Consider the following 20,822-nt stretch of genomic DNA (forward strand, 5'->3'; position numbering starts at 1 on the left):
CAGGACAAGTATTTGCAGTAACATGTTATTGTTTGACTGCAGCAGAATAACTCCAGTATACAATGTTGGAGCAGTACACTATCATAAGTGTAAGCTTTTAGAATAGAGTCAATAGAAACAAATTATTATTATTTTATTTTATTTTTATCATTTTTCTTCCCAGCGATTTACTTTTGAAATGGAATTTTCTTTTGGCTCATTCATTAATTGACTTAATTTGTTAATTAATTTGACAACACGGTTAAATTCATTAACAATAGTAAATGCATTAGATATGATAAATAAAAAATGAACATCACTTTTTTGCAGCATTTATGGTTCCATAGAGTAATATTTTACACCATTAATTAATAGGTCAATGTATATTTTAAACATGAATGGTGATTTATACAACTTGAAATTATAAAAATGTTTGCTCGTATAGTTTGTTGTTTTTTGATTGTTAAACTTTATACATCTTATTGTAAAGTGTTACTGACTTTGATGCTTGATGCACTCATCCATACACATGTAAAAGTTTGGAATACTTAAGATTTTGTTTTTGAAAGTCTCTTATGCTCACCAGACTTTATTTGGTTGGTTCAAAAATACAGTAAAACAGTAATACAGCAAAAGATTACAATGTAAAATGTTTCATTATTAATTTATTCCTGTGATGGTAAAGCTGAATTTTCAGCATTGCTCAAGTCTTGTGTCACATCACCCTTTAGGAATCATTCTAAAATGCTGATTTGGTGCTGATTATTATTCAAAAACTTCGGTAGTGTATATTTTGCACTAATGAAGATTTAAAAAAAAACCCCTGAGATGTCCAATGTACGTCTTAGACGTCATAATTGGAGAAAAGTTGGAAATCTACAGTGAGTTCCACTAACTTTATTAAATGGCTAACATCTGGTGCATTGTGTGACATGAGAACTCTGCATTGCAAGTTCACACGCATAAACATACAACCAGGAAGCTACTGCCGTACATATATTTGTGAAATAGCCATAAGCTTGCTTGATGTCCTACAGCGTGCAGTCACTTCAAAGCTGGGGCAGGAAATTGAGTTAGAAAGAAAAAGAAAGATGTTCGTTGCATCTGGAGAAACATCTGTCTCCCTCGCAACTTGTTTTGCTGCTTTTGCCTCGAAATATACCCTCTAGAAAAACAGGAAAGAAAAATTAGCATAAAATAGGATTACTAGACTGACAGCATAAAATAAACATTCAACAGCCTGTTTGCTGTAACTGGGCAATGTCAGTTTATTAAGGGATTGATGCATATTCCTGTTAGATATTAATAAGCTTGTTTGCTGCTGATGCTTATGATAATTGTTCTTACAGCAAGAAGACTAACTTTATGATGAAAATTCCCAGTTACACCTTATTTAAATAAGTCCTTTTACAATATAGTTATACATTTAAGAGTTGAGTAATAGTAACTATGCTGTCAGAAAGAAATATGCAAAAATTGTACTTTTAGGAGTACAGCAGCTTGTCACTGGGACAGGGGAGACTGGGTATAGTTGGAGCCCGATCTCAGGAAAATGCGTATAAATAGTACGAGTGTGCAATCTCATGGACTGCATGCACCAAAATGAGTTTTTCGCATGCATATGATACGCAGTTTATGCCGTATTATGCGTACGAACCCCCCACCCCACCACCCTAATCCTACCAAAGAGCGTGTCATATGCACGCCATAAAGTGTGTATCATATGCACGTGAAAAACTAATTGTAACAATAGAGTTGTAACAATATCAATTCCATGAATCACGGATAAGATAGGAGTCAGTTTCCGTTTCCTCTGGCTTCCTTAATGATCCCACATGGAGGTTTTCCTGCCTGTGTTGCTATCTCTCCGCTACAGCAGAAAATCTAATTCTGAGGTAAGAAAGTACAAAAAAAAAAAAAAAGATTATATTTGTTTAGTACATCTAGCATTATGATTAATGTTGTATGAATTATTTCAGGTCAAATTGTAGTTTCTCTAGTAAAGAATGGCATATCAACCTGCTAGTTTCAAAGCACCGTGCTAATACAGCTAAACAATGGGTGTCAGTGGTGGGGTTGTAACACCTGTTTAGAAACAACCATCCACTTACATACAACTAAGAACATTTTTGTGATTTTAATAATTCTATAAATGCACAAAACATGCACAAACAAACGCACACGTGTGCATGCACAAACACACACAATAGCCTATGCACATACACTCCCCATGTTAACATTTTATTTTTGCAGTAAAATTTTAAATAAAACTGTTGCATTGATACAATAAGTATGTTTAAATGTACGTTCTTAAGCCGCTTATATGCCTAATAAGTCGACAACGAACATGGTCATGTAAACGGTGACCCGGTTTCTTTTATGGGAGTATGGTCATAAGTAGTTTTTTGCCTCTTACCCTGATTTTGTGCGGCATGTAAAGCATTAACCTGCTTTCTGTTGGCTTATTTAAGTGCACGTCTGATAGGTGACAAGAATGCATACTTAAACAAGTCTGTTGAAAAATGGTTGAAAAACATCTATTGTAGTTTGAAATTGGCCCCTGATTGGTTTGGTTTATTAAATGATTTTCATTTAGCATGTACTTCTCTGTAGTTTACTGATGCTTCTTCAATAGAGAGAAAAGGAAGGAGGAGGATGAAGATGGACAATTAAAAAAATGACAAGCACCCTCCTGATAATGCTGACATTAATTATACATTGAGTTATTGTCGACGGCCTAACTGCCCTGTGCCTTATCCCCCCAAATCAGATCATTATTCATATTCCTGAATCACTAAATTTACACAGTAAATTTGAAATCCGGAAATCAACACCAATAGAGTTAATTTCAACACTTTAAAAGTGTATATATGGGAACCACCCGCAAAGTGTTAATTCAACACTTTTAAAAGTATTGCCTCTCACAACACCCAACTCGGTGTTACAATAAACTCTAATAGAGTAAAATATTAACACCAATGCAGATAACAACAACACTCTTACAGAGTTAAGTGCAGCTTTGTAGAAAACACTGGCAGAGTTAAAATTCTACACTGTTCTGGTGTTGACCTAACACTTCAGAAAAATGGAAATCAGTCTATATATATATATATATATATATATATATATATATATATATATATATATATATATATATATATATATATATATATATATATACACACATACACACACACACACACGCTGTTCATTGTAAAGTAAAAAATAAAGAATGCAAAAAGTTGTTTTAAACTAGTTCTTTATTTACAAGCAAGTCCATTTACATCACAGAAGGTTAACTTTTAAAATAAATGATGAAGGCATAATATATGCATTTCTTTCATAAGCTATTAAAGCTGCTTATAAGTGTGTAATACTTCAAGTCCTGCATGTCAGTGAATATATGTCCTGTGTCAGTGAAGTTGGTTCAGTACCTTCAACTTTGCAACAGAACAGCAGTACTTGAGTCAACACAACATTCAGCAGATGAAAAAACAGTCACAGGATATCTGTGGATCAGTTGTGTCCAGTTGCTAACAGTGCAGTTCAGTTGTGGTTTCATATGCAGAACAGGAAAAGCTGTGTAGATCCAACTCTCTGGAATCCTGGTTCCCTAAACAACACAATACCAGACCAATTACAATTAATTCTAGTTGTATTTTATAAATACAGTAAGTTTATGGTGCAAAAAGTTCAATCATCTTGGACTTTGGTGACTCAACCAATAAACTATTTTGGTTAGAATTGACTGATTTCCAAGTACATTAAAGGCTTACTTCACCCAAGTTACTTCTGTTATTAACCTGATAACCGTCACGAGGACGAGGACGCACTGAAGGTCTCTTTGTTTAAATTAGCTCAAAATTACTATCAGATGTAAGTAATTACCTTGACAAACTATACATCATTAAAAAGATCTAAGACTAAAGTTTAATTTTTTTACCTCTGTTTTATTCTCAAAGTCTTATAGTGACCGTAATGTGTTAATATGTTCCAGGAGTTATGAATATGATCTTGGGCGTCGCTACCTTTTGATTGTAATATGCGCGTCATTTGCTCCCATTCATAAAAAAATCCTCCTTGGTCGTCATGAAGACACTCGACAAAACAACTTCCCTCAGGGCTTTTACTTCAAAAGTGTGCAGATGTGGAGAAATATTGATAGATTCTCACACGTTTGAGTCAAATTTCTATACAGAGAAGTATTATTTATTCAATCTTTATCCAAAATCCGCGGATGAATGATTATGAGAGCAGTAGGCTGTGATATGCTGTGTTTTCAATTCATTCTGGCAGCCGGAGGGCGCTGGAAAGCTGTACTACTGAAAATTCACCCCATGGGGAACACATGAAGAACAGACACACCATGTGACATTCAGGAAGTATCTGACATATGGACATATCCACACAGCTCCCTGGGATCGTCAGATCGCTATTTTATGCAGATAAACACGTTTTAAGACAATAAACACACAATCGCGGCAATATATGGTTGGTCTGTGTTCTTTATGCCATGTTGGGTGGTTTCATAATAGATGATATTTATAATGCAATGCTATTCCACATAGCTTTTAGCATTGTATATTTTCTGTCAGATTTTTTGACCCGAAGCTATATGAGATCACATATTGTTATATAAAACACTCTACATATAAAATATAAAGTGATATGAAGCAAGTTTTGAATAAAACATGATTTTAATCGTATAAATTGTTGTTTTGCTGGTGTGCTAAGCTAACATGCTAGCTTGCCCTAGATGCACCTGCCACTGAGTAAATACTTTATTTTTATGAACATTTTCTAAATGTAAAACTACTGAAATGCTTATTTGGATGAAATGCATTCAATAGAGTCTCAGTGAGGGTAAAGTGAGAGGTTTGATTTAGAAATGAGGTTTGAATAGAACAGTTTGAATAGAGAATCGTTAGTAATTATAATGCAGACAAAAGAATAATAATTGGAGCCATAACCAGTCCGCAGAAGTGTGAATGCCGGGGAGACAAACTGAATGGGGCAGTTTGCACCTCTAAACAATAGAGGCAATACAGCGACTGAAAGCTGAGAAGATGTGGCAATAAACATCAGTTGATATTTCAGCGATATCTCAAAATAAAATCACATGAAACGATCTTGTAAAACGTTTAATAAAATGCAGAGTTTTAGACTGCTCATCTTCAGATCTGAAATATAACATGGTCAGACTTGTGGCTTTAGCTGTAGTGCATTTCTAGATTTCTCCAAGGCCCACTTCAATTTTATTTTCATAAAGATATATCATACAAATAAATTTCTAATAACTTTACAAAACTTTGAAGCTTATTATAGCTTTTTTTTATTATAAAAAATATTATCATTTTGACTTTACAGTAAACTGCCAGGTGTCTGCTTTCAAATGAGACCATAATTATGCTTTTAGTGCAAAGGATTCACAAACTGTATTTGTTTTAGTCTGAGTATACATTTCTTAGGATTTTTTCAAAATTTAGAAATCAGCTTAACAGGTTAAATAACTCACCCTCATGTTGTTCTTAACCCGTAAGACTTTTTTTCATCTTTTTTTCCATATTTTTAATAATATCTAAGAAATTTCTGTCCTTTCATTTACAGCCTATTCAGCCTCCACTTCCAAAGCCTAGAAAGGTACAAAGGAAATCATAAGTGATCTATGTGACTCCATGGGTTTAACCTCATTTTTATGAAACAAGTGCTTTATTTGCTCAAAAAATCTCAACCCCATTTATATATATATATATATATATATATATATATATATATATATATATATATATATATATATATATATATATATATATATATATATAAATATATTTTGCAAACACGGCATTTGCATAGTTTAATGAAAATGTATGTTAAAACACTGGAGTTGCATGGAGTACTTTAATGATGTACCTTTATATATTTCTGTGGCTTGAAAGTGGTAGTTGCATGGACTGTCTATGATTCAAAATGCGCCGAGGCTTAATGAAGCGGTGTTTTGAAATCTGCCATGCCGTTATTTAGTTTTTTTTACGCACAAAAACTATTCTCGTCACCTCAGAAAATGATTGTAGAGCCACTGTAGTGAGATGGGCTTTGTAACGACATCTTTAGTGCCTTTATGGGTCTTGAGAGAGGAAATGATATAGGTGTCAATGAAGGCCTTTCTGAGCCATCGGATTTCAACACTAATATCTTCATCTGTGTTTGAAGATGAATGGAGGTCTTAAGGGTGTCCAACGACATAAGGGTGAGTAAATGATGACAGAATTTTCATTTTTAGGTGAACTAACCCTTAAGAAATCTCACTTACTAGTCATCTGCTGGAATGATTTTTGTTCCCTTCTTCCTGACTTTGTGATGTTGGGGGCAGGTGATTTCCCAATCTGTTGAGTCTAAAATCAAACAGAAAATATATACCTGTCAAATCATGAAAACAATTAGTTTGACTCAATTCTATTAGCCAAATACCAACAAATGTGATGTTTGTGGCCATGATTCTCTCATGTTATATGTTAAATCGTACCATCTCCAGACAGGTTCTAGTCTGTACAGCCTTCAAACACCAAGCCAGGTACCCTTTACTTGCTGCATCATAGAAATTCTCCTAAAAACACAAACAGCAAAAACAATACATTTAAACATGAAGGCATATCCAAACGTTAACCAAAAGTTAGTGATAATTAGCCTACATTTTGCATAAATATTTAGTCTGAAAGAATGACTTACCCATTCTAAAAGTATTGGTCCTCCAATAATAGTGACACTTTCAAGGGTATTGGTCTGCAGTTTGTGGAGTTGTTCTTCTGTTTTTCAGTCATATGGTAGGTGTGCTGGCAACGAGCAAAATATAGTTTGAGGATGAAGAAATACTTTAAACAGTCTTAAAGTATACACGTTTCATTAGTTTTAAACACAGACTTTAGTGCATCTATCCATTATAAAAGTGCATCTATCCATCATAAAAGTGCATCTATCATCATAAAAGTGCATCCTATCCATCATAAAAGTGCATCTATCATCATAAAAGTGCATCTATCCATCATAAAAGTGCATCTATCCATCATAAAAGTGCATCTATCATCATAAAAGTGCATCCTATCCATCATAAAAGTGCATCCTATCCATCATAAAAGTGCATCTATCATCATAAAAGTGCATCTATCCATCATAAAAGTGCATCTATCCATCATAAAAGTGCATCTATCATCATAAAAGTGCATCTATCCATCATAAAAGTGCATCTATCATCATAAGTGCAGGTATCCATTATAAAAGTGCATCTATCATCATAAAAGTGCATCTATCATCATAAGTGCAGGTATTCATTATAAAAGTGCATCTATCCATTATAAAAGTGCATCAATCCATCATAAAAGTGCATCTATCATCATAAGTGCAGGTATTCATTATAAAAGTGCATCTATCCATTATAAAAGTGCATCAATCCATCATAAAAGTGCATCTATCATCATAAAAGTGCATCTATCATCATACAAGTGCATCTATCCATCATAAAAGTGCATCCTATCCATCATAAAAGTGCATCTATCATCATAAAAGTGCATCTATCATCATAAAAGTGCATCTATCTATCATCATAAAAGTGCATCTATCTATCATCATAAAAGTGCATCCATCATCATAAAAGTGCATCTATCATCATAAGTGCAGGTATCCATTATAAAAGTGCATTTATCATCATAAGTGCAGGTATCCATTATAAAAGTGCATTTATCATCATAAAAGTGTATCACCATAGACATTGATCTTTTTCTTTCTCACACTGTTGATCTCTAGTGTATAAGATCCAGCATCCATGGAGGGATGCATGCACGTTTTGCCTTAGTTGTCCTTTATTGTAAATAAATATTATTGATCAATATCTGTGCTTAAAGATATTTACCAATAATCTGCCAAGAAAAGCACTACAGTTTTCTATACCTTAAACATACCTTTTTGCTGCAGAACAGAAAGCATGGTCATCTGTCAGCCTTGGTTTCAGTCCAGGGGGGTGGTCAAAAATCAATGTTGATGCAGCTGATGAACATGATGCTTCTTAAGACAGAGACAGGTCAAAAGCAAATTAGGTCAACATTTTTAAAAGTTCATAAAACAATCCTGCCTAAAACTTTGTCACTTGATTTCGCAAAAAAATAGCTTTCCTTTGTTAGTAATATGAGTCTTTGAATCTGGAATTCTACCCAATAAAAATCATACACAAAGATTAAGTAGTGCAATAAGATTACAGTTCGGTGAATGAACTATAACGGGGAAGAGAAAGCATGTTAGAAACCCCCGTTTGATGCTGCTTCACCAGTGAGGCCAGTGATTTTTCCAAGACATAAATACATAATTATACAGCAATTATACAGATTATTATATGTGTAGAACACTTACTTTAGGTGTTTTCTCTGTTAAAAGCACACTCCGTGTCTCAACTGCGTCACAAGCCTAGTCTGTAAGAAAGGTTTAGGCGCGTTTTAAAAGCGTTAGATATCGTTAAACGACGTCATTAAAAAAACACGTTGCAAATTAGGCTAAACACTTACTTTCGTCGTTTCCCTCATAACGTGCAAGCGGCGTGCACCCGCCTCCTCGTCGTCAGTTCCACACTCACGAGTCAAAGAAAATGCCGCATGTGAGAAAGGTTGTTTCGTTTAAGCGTGCAGAGCATTTAAATATCGCGTTAAATAAACATTTTATAAAACACATATTGTAAATGAGCTAAAACACTTACTTATGGCGTTTCCCTGTGAAAAAGCACCCGCCTGGTCTGCTCCGTCCGAATCACGTCAACGAAAATGCCTCTATGAGAGCTGTTTAACCGTGCACAGCACATAACTAGTTATAAAACAATATAATGCTATAAAATGGATACGTAAATGAGATGGAACCAAAGGATGAAACACGCAATATCAGCGTTTCCCCTCATTGGTGTTACGCATCGCGAGGCAAAGAAAATGGCGTCTGTGAGAAAAAGTTCGAGGCTTGAGCTTGTTCCGCTGCCGAAATGTCCCGGATGTGACTATACTCTCTGATATTTAACTCTGAATATGTTCACCTGCCAGAGAGTGCGGTTTACACTAGCAGTGTTAATTCAACACCAGAAAATTAACTCTTTACTCTAAGAGTCCTTAACACCAAGATTTTGACACTGGAGCACTGAAACACAAATTATAAAAAAGAACATATTGTGTTTATTGGGAAAGTGACTGGCATGGCTATTTTGTTATATATAAAGAGATTAAGGTCTAAATAAGGTAAATTGTTCATTTCAATATCGATTCAGCATCAGTGATGTAGAAATATTGTAGAATCAATCAAAGTGTAATGTTAATTCAATAGCATTACCGTAACCATTTTTATTAATTCATTAATTCAACATTTAATGGTGCAAACGTGATATTGAACTGGCATCAGTTCACAATGTAGATTCAATGATATTACAGTAGTTTTTTTTGTTTTTTTGTTGAAAACCCAACATTTTCTGAGGGTGCAAGAGTGATGCTAAAAAAATATCACATTGTAATGTTAAATCAATGCTATTACTGTTGATTTATGGTGAAATCTCAACATTATTTCAATATTAACTGAGGGTGCAAAAGTGATGTTGAAAAAATATCACTTTGTAATGTTGAATCAATGATATTACTGATGATTTGTGGTTAAAATTAGCCTGGTAAAACAAAACCAGCCATTCTCAGTAGTGACTGAGTTATGGTCTTGCAAAGCTTCATAGACGAATCATTTCCAAAGGGACGTCACCATCGGACGATGACGTTTGCAGAGCGATGGATAAACATATGCGACAGCAGTTCTCGGTTTGTGATTTCGAGGGAGATGTTGCAATGGCTTCTGACGACTTTTGCCGTTGTTGTAAAAGAAATATGATAGTAGCTGGTGTCCACCACCCCTCCATCAACATTTTTGCCAAATTTGGAAAACCTAATAGCATCTCAGACCGACTGAAACATCTGGGATTGACAGTCGAACAGAAAAGATCAAGCTCTGATCGCATTTACCCCCATCGTAACGCATTTGTATGGCGATTAGAACGAGATTTACAATATTTTGAAAATAAAATAATATTGAGGAGTCTTTGGAAATTTCTGTTGTCTCACAAACTTTATTCAAATTCAGTAATTTCAGATGTGTTAGAACATTTTCAGACTTGAGCATAGTTACACTAGTTATTTATTATTATTATTTTTTGGAAAGATTACTGGATCTAGTCTGAGGAAATAAGCACAGAAAAGCCAGATGATCCAAAGCTGCGGTGTGATGTTCACACTCCTCATCCTCCTCTTCAAAGTAGCCGTGCAATGTGTAATCCACATCTGATAGCCGAGTGTTGTTCTTTGCTCAGGTTTTAACGAAAAGTAAAAGTTTAAATCGCTTAAAACAGATGCGATAGCTAATTCGAACGAGTAATGTTCTACGGTGGCATCCATCTAATGTACAAAATCTGCTGCGCTATTGTCATCGTGTAAAGCCCGCCCCAACGTTTCTGATTGGTGCCGCTATTTTAACAGATTAGAAATGGGTTTGAATGAGCTCTTTGCCTGACTACTTGCAGAGCAAACCTAAATTTGCCGGAAGTTGTCTGGGTTATGACTTTAATTCAATGTAAATGGTATTGATGCATCAACACCGAATCAACAATGTTTAAATTACTACATGCTGTCTGCGTTAGTTTTTGAGCATTTTGTCTACCTGCTGTAATTTACCTTAGTATGTGTTACAACCTACTCAGTAGTGGTATAAGTTGTAATAAGGACCAATTAGTATTTGTCATCATCTCAAAAAGTGTGTGATATACTTGGAGAAATTTAAATTGTTGCCATTTGTAGTAGACAAATGTGGGTACTTTGCCTTTAAGTTTCAGACATGTAGCTAAAAAAAGGGGGGTAGTTTTAGGTGCTGAAGAAAAAAGTGTCACAACCATACCCGGTCTCCTCTACCCCAAAAAGTTTTAAGTATTACCTTAAGGTATTGGTACTCTTAGTTACTAATATGCAGCTTTTAAGGGGAAAAAAGGTACAAAGATGTCCTTTTAAGAATACTGCCACAGTAAAAAAAGCTGCCGTTCCCCTTAAAGGTAAACTCTTTGCACATTTTGTCTGACAGTGTAAGGTTAGGGTAAATTGCATTATTCATAATTTACTGTTTTTACATGTTACATATGTAACAAGGACACTGTAAAATAAGGTGTTACCAAATCCACAAAGCTGACCAAAATTTAGTTTGCTTTAAAACTTGAGACTCTACAACTCATACAAGCACTCAAACATCAAGCACACTGTGGTATTTGTTAGGGGTAGGGGGCTTTGTTGGCTTCCTGTACACATTCCTCCACAAGCGCTAACAGGTCGCCTGTAGGAATGTTTGCCTGTTCGTTCAGGATGGCGCCTTGTTGTTCATCTCACCCCAGACCAAATCCTTCCCCACCTCACAGTACAGCCACTGCAGACAGAACAACAGCATGTCACTCCACAGCCTCTGTGCGCAAGCCATCCTTCTCATAAGCATCCTTTCTGTCTGCTCACCCTCAGGTATGTCATTTAAGGCTTTCCATAGTGTGTTTGAGCTTTCATAAGTCACATTTCAGAAGTGGCTTCATTAGTTAATGAGGGTGTAGTAGCATACAAGCCCTGTAAACAGTTTTTGTGAAGTGAGACAAAATGTAAATGCTTCAAGCTCTGTAAAATGTTAGGATTTGAACTTAACACTCAACAGTGTTTTACAATGCATGTGATCCCGTGGAAATGTAATTACAAGAATAATCATGCGAAATTCAATTAAATTTCTGTAGTGTAATTTGGTATAATGTACTCTCTCTCTCTCTCTCTCTCTCTCTCTCTCTCTCTCTCTCTCTCTCTCTCTCTCTCTCTCTCTCTCTCTCTCTCTCTACTGTATATATACAGGTCCTTCTAAAAAAATTAGCATATTGTGATAAATTTAATTATTTTCCATAATGTAATAATAAAAATTAAACTTCCATATATTTTAGATTCATTGCACACCAACTGAAATATTTCAGGTCTTTTATTGTTTTAATACTGATGATTTTGGCATACAGATCATGGAAACCCTAAATTCCTGTCTCAAAAAATTAGCATATCATGAAAAGGTTCTCTAAATGAGCTATTAACCTAATCATCTGAATCAACTAATTAACTCTAAACACCTGCAAACGATTCCTGAGGCTTTAAAAAACCGCAATCATGAGAAGCTTCAGAGAAGCAGAGGCTTCAGAGAAGCAGCACTGGACTGTTGCTCAGTGGTCCAAAGGACTTTTTTCAGATGAAAGCAAATTTTGCATGTCATTTGGAAATCAAGGTCCCAGAGTCTGGAGGAAGACTGGGGAGAAGGAAATGCCAAAATGCCTGAAGTCTAGTGTCGAGTACCCACAGTCAGTGATGGTCTGGGGTGCCATGTCAGCTGCTGGTGTTGGTCCACTGTGTTTTATCAAGGGCAGCGTCAATGCAGCTAGCTATCAGGAGATTTTGGAGCACTTCATGCTTCCATCTGCTGAAAAGCTTTATGGAGATGAAGATTTCGTTTTTCAGCACGACCTGGCACCTGCTCACAGTGCCAAAACCACTGGTAAATGGTTTACTGACCATGGAATTACTGTGCTCAATTGGCCTGCCAACTCTCCTGACCTGAACCCCATAGAGAATCTGTGGGATTTTGTGAAGAGAAAGTTGAGAGACGCAAGACCCAACACTCTGGATGAGCTTAAGGCCGCTATCGAAGCATCCTGGGCCTCCATAACACCTCAGCAGTGCCACAGGCTGATCGCCTCCATGTCACGCCGCATTGAAGCGGTCATTTCTGCAAAAGGATTCCCGACCAAATATTGAGTGCATAACTGAACATAATTATTTTAAGGTTGACTTTTTTGTATTAAAAACACTTTTATTTTATTGGTTGGATGAAATATGCTAATTTTGAGACAGGAATATGGGGTTTTCATGAGCTGTATGCCAAAATCATCAGTATTAAAACAATAAAAGCCCTGAAAAATTTCAGTTGGTGTGCAATGAATTGGTGTGCTCTTTACCATGCTGCTGTCATTTTAAGGCTGAATGCACAGACCCTGTACTCTGATACACATCCTACATTCTCCCAACTGTTTACTTTTCTCTTATTTTTTCAGAAAACTGAAATATACTTTCTAAGTATGGCAATGTATGGCCAACACACTGTGCTGAAGAACCGTCTTCTTCCATTATGCTATGAACTAAACAGTGTTCAAAAAATGTTGGGAAATTTCACATGACCCTACAAGAATGATTACGGATAGGATGTCTGAAAAAAAAAAAAAAAAAAACACTTTTAAAGAAAAGAAAATCCAACCTCTGACTTTCAAAGCTTCTAACAGCAATGACTTTCAACTTTGGGGAACTTGATAGAAATGTTGTGGAGTAAAAAGTACAATATTTGTCTTTCAAATGTAGTGAAGTTCAGTTTACCCCCCAAAATAATACTCTAGTTATGTGCGGACACTCAAAAAGTGTACTTAAGTACAGTACTCAAGTAAATTTACTTAGTTAGGCCGTGTGTTCACCAAAGCGTTTTTAGCCAGCAGAAAACGCTAGGCACTCTGCTGAAAACACCTCGCTGTGAGCGCTTGAGAGCGTTTTGGCAGCCAGCTGTGTTTTTTTTTCTTCAGTTGAGACTCTTTGCTTGTTATGATACAGAAAATCTGCAGAAGTCTTACTAATTTCACAGGTAGTTTGTTTCTGTATTGATTCTATATAAAACTGCAGATCCAATGTAATGTATTTGCTCTGGCTTTTGTTTTAAATCATTTTGTTCTGTTATTATTGCTTGTTTTCATCTGATGATGACACGCAGAATGTGGCGGTTGGTCTGTGTTGTATTTGTCCCGCCCCTCCTCCACTGTGATTGGACGGCTGAGCGCTGCGTTTTACTCAAAGTTGAACATTCTTCAACTCTCGGCGACTAGTCAAAAACACTGAGCGCTCAGAGCTTGAGCGTGGAATACTCGCTCAGAGCCTCGTTGCGCTCCAGGTGTTCTAAAAACGCAGCACCCTCATTGAAAACAATTGAAAACGCCAGCCAGCAGTGTGAAAAAACACTTTGATGGACACACGGCCTTACTGTCCACCTCTGGATATTGGACCATACCAACTATGGAATTACTTACAGTGTTAATAAATATCGGGCCTACATTTCTGCAAACCAATGTGATCTAATTTCAATATATTTAAACAACATTGTTTGCTTGTTTTAGGTGGTTCATCTGAGAGTAGACTTCACAGGATCCTCATGAAAAGAGATGGTGAGATTGTTAACTTCAATATATACATTTTACTGGTTAGTGATTCATGGTTTATTAACACTCTCATTCTACCGGCATATTCCAACTAATCACCCACCCTGTCCATCTTACCAGCAGTTTAATCATTTACCATGAATCTTTAATTATAGCCTGATGCATTTTTTACTCCATCAATTTCTTCACACTTGTCCAGAATTCCCCATCAGCTTCTGACCTCCAAAACTGACAGAGATTGATGGCTGATATGTTCCTAGGGAAGATAACATGGATGATTATAAACAAAAGATGTCGTTGGTATTTATAACATGGAGGTGCGGAAGCTTTGGGCTGTAGATTTGGTTGAGTCTCTGTGTATCATCATCAGAGCAAGATAATTGGGCAGGGGTGCTGTCGCTTTAGGCTGTTATCATCCTCTGTGCTTAAAGCACATGTTTCTCTTTTAAACTGACCTGGAGCTTGATGTTTTAGAATTCACAAACCAAAAAACCTACACAGATGCATAAAAGGGGTCGAAAATGTTCTATATTTGAATGAATGGTTTCTTTACAAAAAGGGTGTCCAGCATAAAATTATACAAATAATTGATGATGCAAAAATGTTACTAATTTGGCTAATTTACTTTGCTTCACAGATAATAATTCAGTACACACATTTCTCACATACTGTAAAAAAAACTATATTTTCAGAAAGAGAGATTTTCACATACCCTTTGGCAATAACATTTGGGCAATTTTAACCTCTTTCTTTGATTGGTCCTTCAACTGTCCTTTCCTGTGGCCTTTCTCTATTGCATCTGAAATCATACAGTGTCTAGGTTCTTTATAATACTACTAATTATACTCCTTACCTTTATACAGCGCTTTTTCTGTTTTTTAATTTAATTTTTTAATCGCTTTACATAGAAGGGGAAATCTCCTCAACCACCACCTATGTGCAGCATCCACCTGGATGATGCGACGGCAGCTATATTGCACAAGAACGCCTACCACACATCAGCTTATTGGCGAAGAAATGCATGATTGGTAAAAAACTATGCATGTGTAAAGTATGATTATTATCAACTGACTTAATTTCCCTTGAAATGGCTCCAGCTGTTAGCAGCTCCTCCCCTTTTTTGAAACAGCCAATAGCGTTTCATTAATATACAGTTTGACTAGTTTCCTCTAACTGTTAATCATTATAATATCCTCCATACATATCTTTTTGAAATGCAGCTTTCTGTGCGGAATTCAAATCGGTCCGATATGTTTGGTTGTCTGCGCCGACTCGCGTCATATGATCCGTGCTTCACTCTCGTGTCTGTAGTCTAAATTTAGACCAGAGCCGTTGGTGTGTGTGCCGCTGCGGTGTGTGAAACTAACGTGAAAACAGACTTCATTCGCCTCAAATGAAATCATATTTACACTGAAAAGTTTTCTATCGCATGTATAGTGCGCTATGTGCCTTTCACCATGTAGAAATTAGTAAATGTGTTCAAAACGGACCGATTTCAGCCGCAGCTTCAGCAGTGTAGGGGGCGGGCTTTAGATTCTAGAGAGCATTTTGATTGGACAGAAGATTTGATGAGAAGGTGAAGTCTGCGATGATGTCATCAAAATGGAAGTGAGAGTCTGTATGTTTTGAATGCTTATATCTCCTAAATGCAAATTGTGTTATTGTTTTGGAACATATCAGCTTATTCATAACTTTAAGGCTAACACAGTCATACTAAAAGCAAAACAACTTCAATTTTGATTTCAGTGGGCCTTTAATAAAGCCTGAACCTCGTCATCTGTCCATCTGTTTTCTTTTTTTTAAAACTTCATTGTTGATTCAAATAGCAAATAACTATTCCTTCCTGCACGCAACACAATCGAGTTTTAGAATGAAAAAAAATGCAGGGTGAGCTCAACCCCGAAAGTCTATGAACCGAAAAAGTACTACCTCACAAGGCCATTTTGAGGGGGAAATGTTTACCTGGAACTTATTTTAGAGTGCGGCTTTTGAGTGCTCTATGTACATTTACTGATCAATGTTTATATGTGAATAAAAGCCAAAATAAACCTGTTCATCATGTAAAGTGATTGTCTCTTCAGAAAACTCAGAATAAACCATGCAATTAATATGGATTTCTTTTACAAACTCTTTGTTAACATTTAGAAGCATGAGTTTTGGGTGAATAGACTTTCAATGGAGGAACAGAAATCTCTCAAAATTCATTAAAACATCTTCATTTGTGTCCTGAAGATGAATGGAAGTCTTATTGGTTTGGAACAACGTGAGCAAGTAATCAATTACAGAATAATAAAAGTTACTGTTTTTACTTCAGTTTCAGGATTGCTCTTGATAAATGTTTATTTATTGTTTATTTACTCACTTTTTTTTTCCTGTGTCATTTTGTATTTTTTTGTTTAAGTTTATATTGGTATGCTTGCTTGTTTTGTAAAGCGCTTTGAGAAAGCAACTTTTAAAGATGCTATACAAAATAATTTATTAAAATAATTTTTATTATTTTTATTATTATGTTTTATTTATGCAAGCTCCCTGCTGATTTACGTATAATCACTGATATGGGCCTCTTTAAGGCTAAGCTTAAAACTCATTTATTTAGACTGGCTTTCAATGTTTAGCAGTTGCTGTGGCATTCTTTGTATTCTATTGCTGTTGGTTTCTTTTTCAAATGTTTTGTTTTATTAGTTGTCTTATTATTTTTATTGGAAAGCACTTTGGTTCACTTTGTGTGCTGTAAAGTCCTGTATAAATAAATATTGATTGACTGATTGATTTTTGAACCGAAATCTCTCCAATTTCATAAAAAAAATATATTCATGTGTCCAAAAGATGAATGAAAGTCTTATGAGTTTGGAACAATGTGAGCAAGTAATCAATTACATAATTTTCATTTATCGATTGAACTAAGTATTTAAACTTGAATCAGACGGTAAGCATTTGTAATCATAACTCACAAAACCTGATTTCACCAAGTGCAACATGTTCCTGGATTAACATTTTTGGTGATATTAGAACAACATTCCAATCAGATCCGAGGGACAAGTTTACAGTTTATGTAGATCAGTGTTATTCATCAATCATTTCTCTCTGATTTTAAGGATAGCTTATAGGGTTAGGTTTAGGGGTTGGGATATGGTTATGCAATTTTTGGACAGGAATATCGTTACAGGATCAACAAAATATATTGACCCAGGAACGAGTTTAACTATAGGCAAAATTCAGGCAACTTAGGACATTCCTCTGACTATATGGCCTTGAATGTTTCCTTTTCTGTTTACACAGCAAAGGGGCTGGAAGTCATGCCTAAAGTACAAATCGCAGTGTTGCAGTCCAAGGCTAAAGAGTTTCTGTCAGCTCTTCACAGGACTAAGAGAAACCTTTGGGACCGAAGCCGTCCCGACGTCCAGCAGTGGATCCAGCAATTCATGTACATGGGCTATGATGAGGCAGTGAGTAAAACCTTAATCATGCACATTTTGTGTCCGTGTCAAATGTCAGTTGTCAAAATGCAATCATATGCGGTCAGCCTCATTGTTTTATTTCGCAGTACATTAAATATTCACACTGATTTTTTCACACTGAACCACTGAATGTCAAGTAATTATCAGCAAAGTCAAATGAAGCTGAGCCCAAAGTATAATGAGAGTAGCAGTAGAACAAGGTTATGTCTCAGTTAAAACTACACTCTTAGAAGAAAAGGTTCTATCGGCGCTACATATTTGGAACCCTTAAAAGGTTCCATATAGAACCCTTTTTAAGTGCCTAAAGGGTTCTTTCTTGTCATTATTGAACCTTTTTAGCCTAATTTTTTTTAGCATAAAAGGTTCTTTGAAGTTACTCCAAATAACCTTTTATGCTAAAAAATTACAAGAAAGAAACTTAAAAGGGGTTCGATATAGAAAACTGTAAAAATGCATTTCTTGTTAATTTTTTTTGTTTTGTTTCTAGTCTAAATATCTAAAAATTCTTACATTAAGAAACAATTATAGATAAGGAAAAATTATTGCCTTGGTTTGGAAAAAAATAAATAAAAATTAAGAAAATAAAATAAGCAAAATAATCTGCCAATGGGGTAAATAAAATAAAGTTGTTTTAAGATTATTTTACTTACCCCCACTGGCAGATTATTTTACTTATTTTAAGCAAAAACTCTCTTAATTTTGAATATTTTTTTCCCAAAACAAGACAATTACTTTTGGTTGTCTAGTAAATACTTCTTGTTTAAAGAATATTACTGGAATTTTACTAGAAACAAGACAAAACATCTCAAGTGTAAACTACGGAAATGCGTATTACATGTTCACTCTAGGCACATAGTGTTTCTTTACAAAGTGACAACTAAACTGGTCTGGCATGCATATACAGTGTTTTTAGTTTTTTTCATGGATCTGTTTGTGCGGAGATCATTTGTTTCTGAATGTCACGTGAACCCAACAATTGTTCCTCACCAAAAACTATAGCCTATTAGATTGATTTAAAAGACCTGGAATTACAGTGTCTATTAAGCTTTTTTTAAGGTTCCTATTTTTGTTTTAGAGATCTCCAACAATACGTTTACATGTGTCCAAGGTTTTCTCAAAATATACATTGCAGCATCACCTCTTTTTCTCAGTGTCTGAAATGGTTCGATAAAGGATTCAGTTGCTCTTTCCAAGAGCCTACTCTGCTCTGATTGGTCAGAGGGCCCAGTCTGTTGTAATTGATCTACCACTTATAGCACGTGTCAGAAACTTTGAAACATTGCAGACCTTTTACATTCACAAACAGCTTTATTACACACTAATGAAAAGTAATATCCAAAAAGTGTAATAGCTTTTGACGATCTAGTCCTCAATCTTTGTACTTTTTTTCCCTTCAAAATTTCTCCTTTTGTGTTCCATGCAAGAAAAGGTTTTTATTTTATTTTATTTTATTTTATTTTATTTTATTTTATTTTATTTTATTTTATTTTATTTTATTTTATTTTATTTTATTTTTTTTATTTTATTTTATTTTATTTTATTTTATTTTATTTTATTTATTTTTGTATTTATTTTTGTATTTTTTCTCCATAAAAACAGACTTTTTTTTATCACCAACAATAAGAACAGCACAACATATATGATATATGAGTCTGAATCTGAGCTGTGGTGTCAAGTCACTGTAAGTGCATGTGCTTCTGCTGACATGTTTAGTTGTGATGCTCTGAGTGTGAGTCTTTCCATTCCATTACCCATCTTTCCTCATTAATTTGCTGTCCACCTCTGTTGTGTCTGCATAAAAAGAGCCAAAATGTAACCCTAAATCCTTTCCCATACAGTGTAATATCCGCTCTAATTCGACCATTATGTATTTACAGAGACTTGAGACTGATCTCTCCTATTGGATGGACCAGGCCAGATCAAATGACCAGGGGCGGCAGCATCATCATGATGAGAATGCACCTATGAGTCAACACAACCCCAGTTCCTACAGACACGGGGCCAATGTCAATTATGATTACTATTAAACCTCCTTACAATCTATCTATTCGCTGTAAGAATTAGAGATTGTTGGTAGACTTATAACTCAATCCCTTTCTCTATAGGTCAATCTACATACCACAACCAACAGTATGTCCCATATATGATGTTTTAAAAAAAAAAAAAATCAAGTAAATAGGATTATGCAATCGCGTGAGAGGAAGCAAATCAAAATTAGAGAGTGGAATTAATGAAGAGTAAAAAAAATTACTCTTTTTTTGCATTCTATGATTGCATGACTGTATTGTATTTGTAAATATAATGGAAGTTTGAAGCGGCTACATCTTGAATAAAACTTCAATGAGGTGACAGACATTATGTGTCTGACACACTTGGACAGACACAGACTTGCGTAAGCATGTACAAAAAAGGATATCAGTTGAATATAGATAAACATGACTCATTTAACTGCAAAATGAATGGAATGATTTCATAACTCGATTCACACAAAAGCCCCAACATCTGAGGCTGAGGGCACTTCCTTTACAAATACTAAATTATGAATAGGAGGCAATAGACAGTGCATAGGCTAAATATATCTGCTAAATCTATTGTTCTCCTAAATTCAGATGGTCAAAGAAGGTTTTAAGAATTCTTACTGCATGTTCTTATTAAAAAATAAAATAAATAAAAAATGTAAAAAAATGCATTTGTAATATTACATGAGAGCACTGGTGTTACATGATCATGCCATATGTAATTCACAGCCATGCTAATAGTGGGACAAGCAACACAATGTGAGTGTGATATTACTTTTTATGCAAATATTAAATAAACAAATGTGTAGTATTGAGTAATTTTTGACACAATATTACCAGTTAATTTGTCATTTTTTCTCCATCAGCAAACATATTTCCGACTATGTGAAATCTTCAATTGATCAATTGTAGTTCCATTCTTCCATCAGTTTTGTTAAAGCTAGACTGTGTGATATTTTCTCCCATCTAGCGGTGAAAAGGTATATGACCATCCAGTGAATAATAGTTCAATATTAACATGGCAATCCCCCTCTTCACATTCGACACGGTGCCATCTACTGT

General features: G+C 35.2%; 1 protein-coding gene and 1 long non-coding RNA gene across 3 annotated transcripts; one reads left to right on the forward strand and one right to left on the reverse strand.

Annotated features, from left to right (window-relative positions):
* Window positions 1-3,198: 3,198 nt before the first annotated feature.
* LOC137093528 (uncharacterized) lies at window positions 3,199-8,589 on the reverse strand. 2 transcript variants are annotated; one of them, XR_010908477.1, is made up of 7 exons: window positions 8,529-8,589; window positions 8,377-8,435; window positions 7,932-8,034; window positions 6,706-6,809; window positions 6,503-6,583; window positions 6,290-6,371; window positions 3,199-3,592 (listed from the first exon to the last, which is right to left on the reverse strand). It is a non-coding gene; the product is annotated as an uncharacterized lncRNA (long non-coding RNA). The 2 variants fall into 2 exon arrangements; XR_010908476.1 differs by lacking the exon at window positions 8,529-8,589 and having other exon boundaries at window positions 8,377-8,522.
* Window positions 8,590-11,455: 2,866 nt separating this feature from the next.
* ecrg4b (ECRG4 augurin precursor b) lies at window positions 11,456-20,591 on the forward strand. The gene is made up of 4 exons (XM_067458347.1): window positions 11,456-11,531; window positions 14,243-14,290; window positions 17,564-17,730; window positions 19,620-20,591. Exons 1-4 carry the CDS (start codon window positions 11,462-11,464, stop codon window positions 19,767-19,769), a joined length of 435 nt encoding a protein of 144 aa, XP_067314448.1. The 5' UTR covers window positions 11,456-11,461; the 3' UTR covers window positions 19,770-20,591.
* Window positions 20,592-20,822: the final 231 nt, after the last annotated feature.

Source organism: Pseudorasbora parva, chromosome 12 (assembly GCF_024679245.1).
Source record: "Pseudorasbora parva isolate DD20220531a chromosome 12, ASM2467924v1, whole genome shotgun sequence".
NCBI lineage: Eukaryota > Metazoa > Chordata > Actinopteri > Cypriniformes > Gobionidae > Pseudorasbora > Pseudorasbora parva.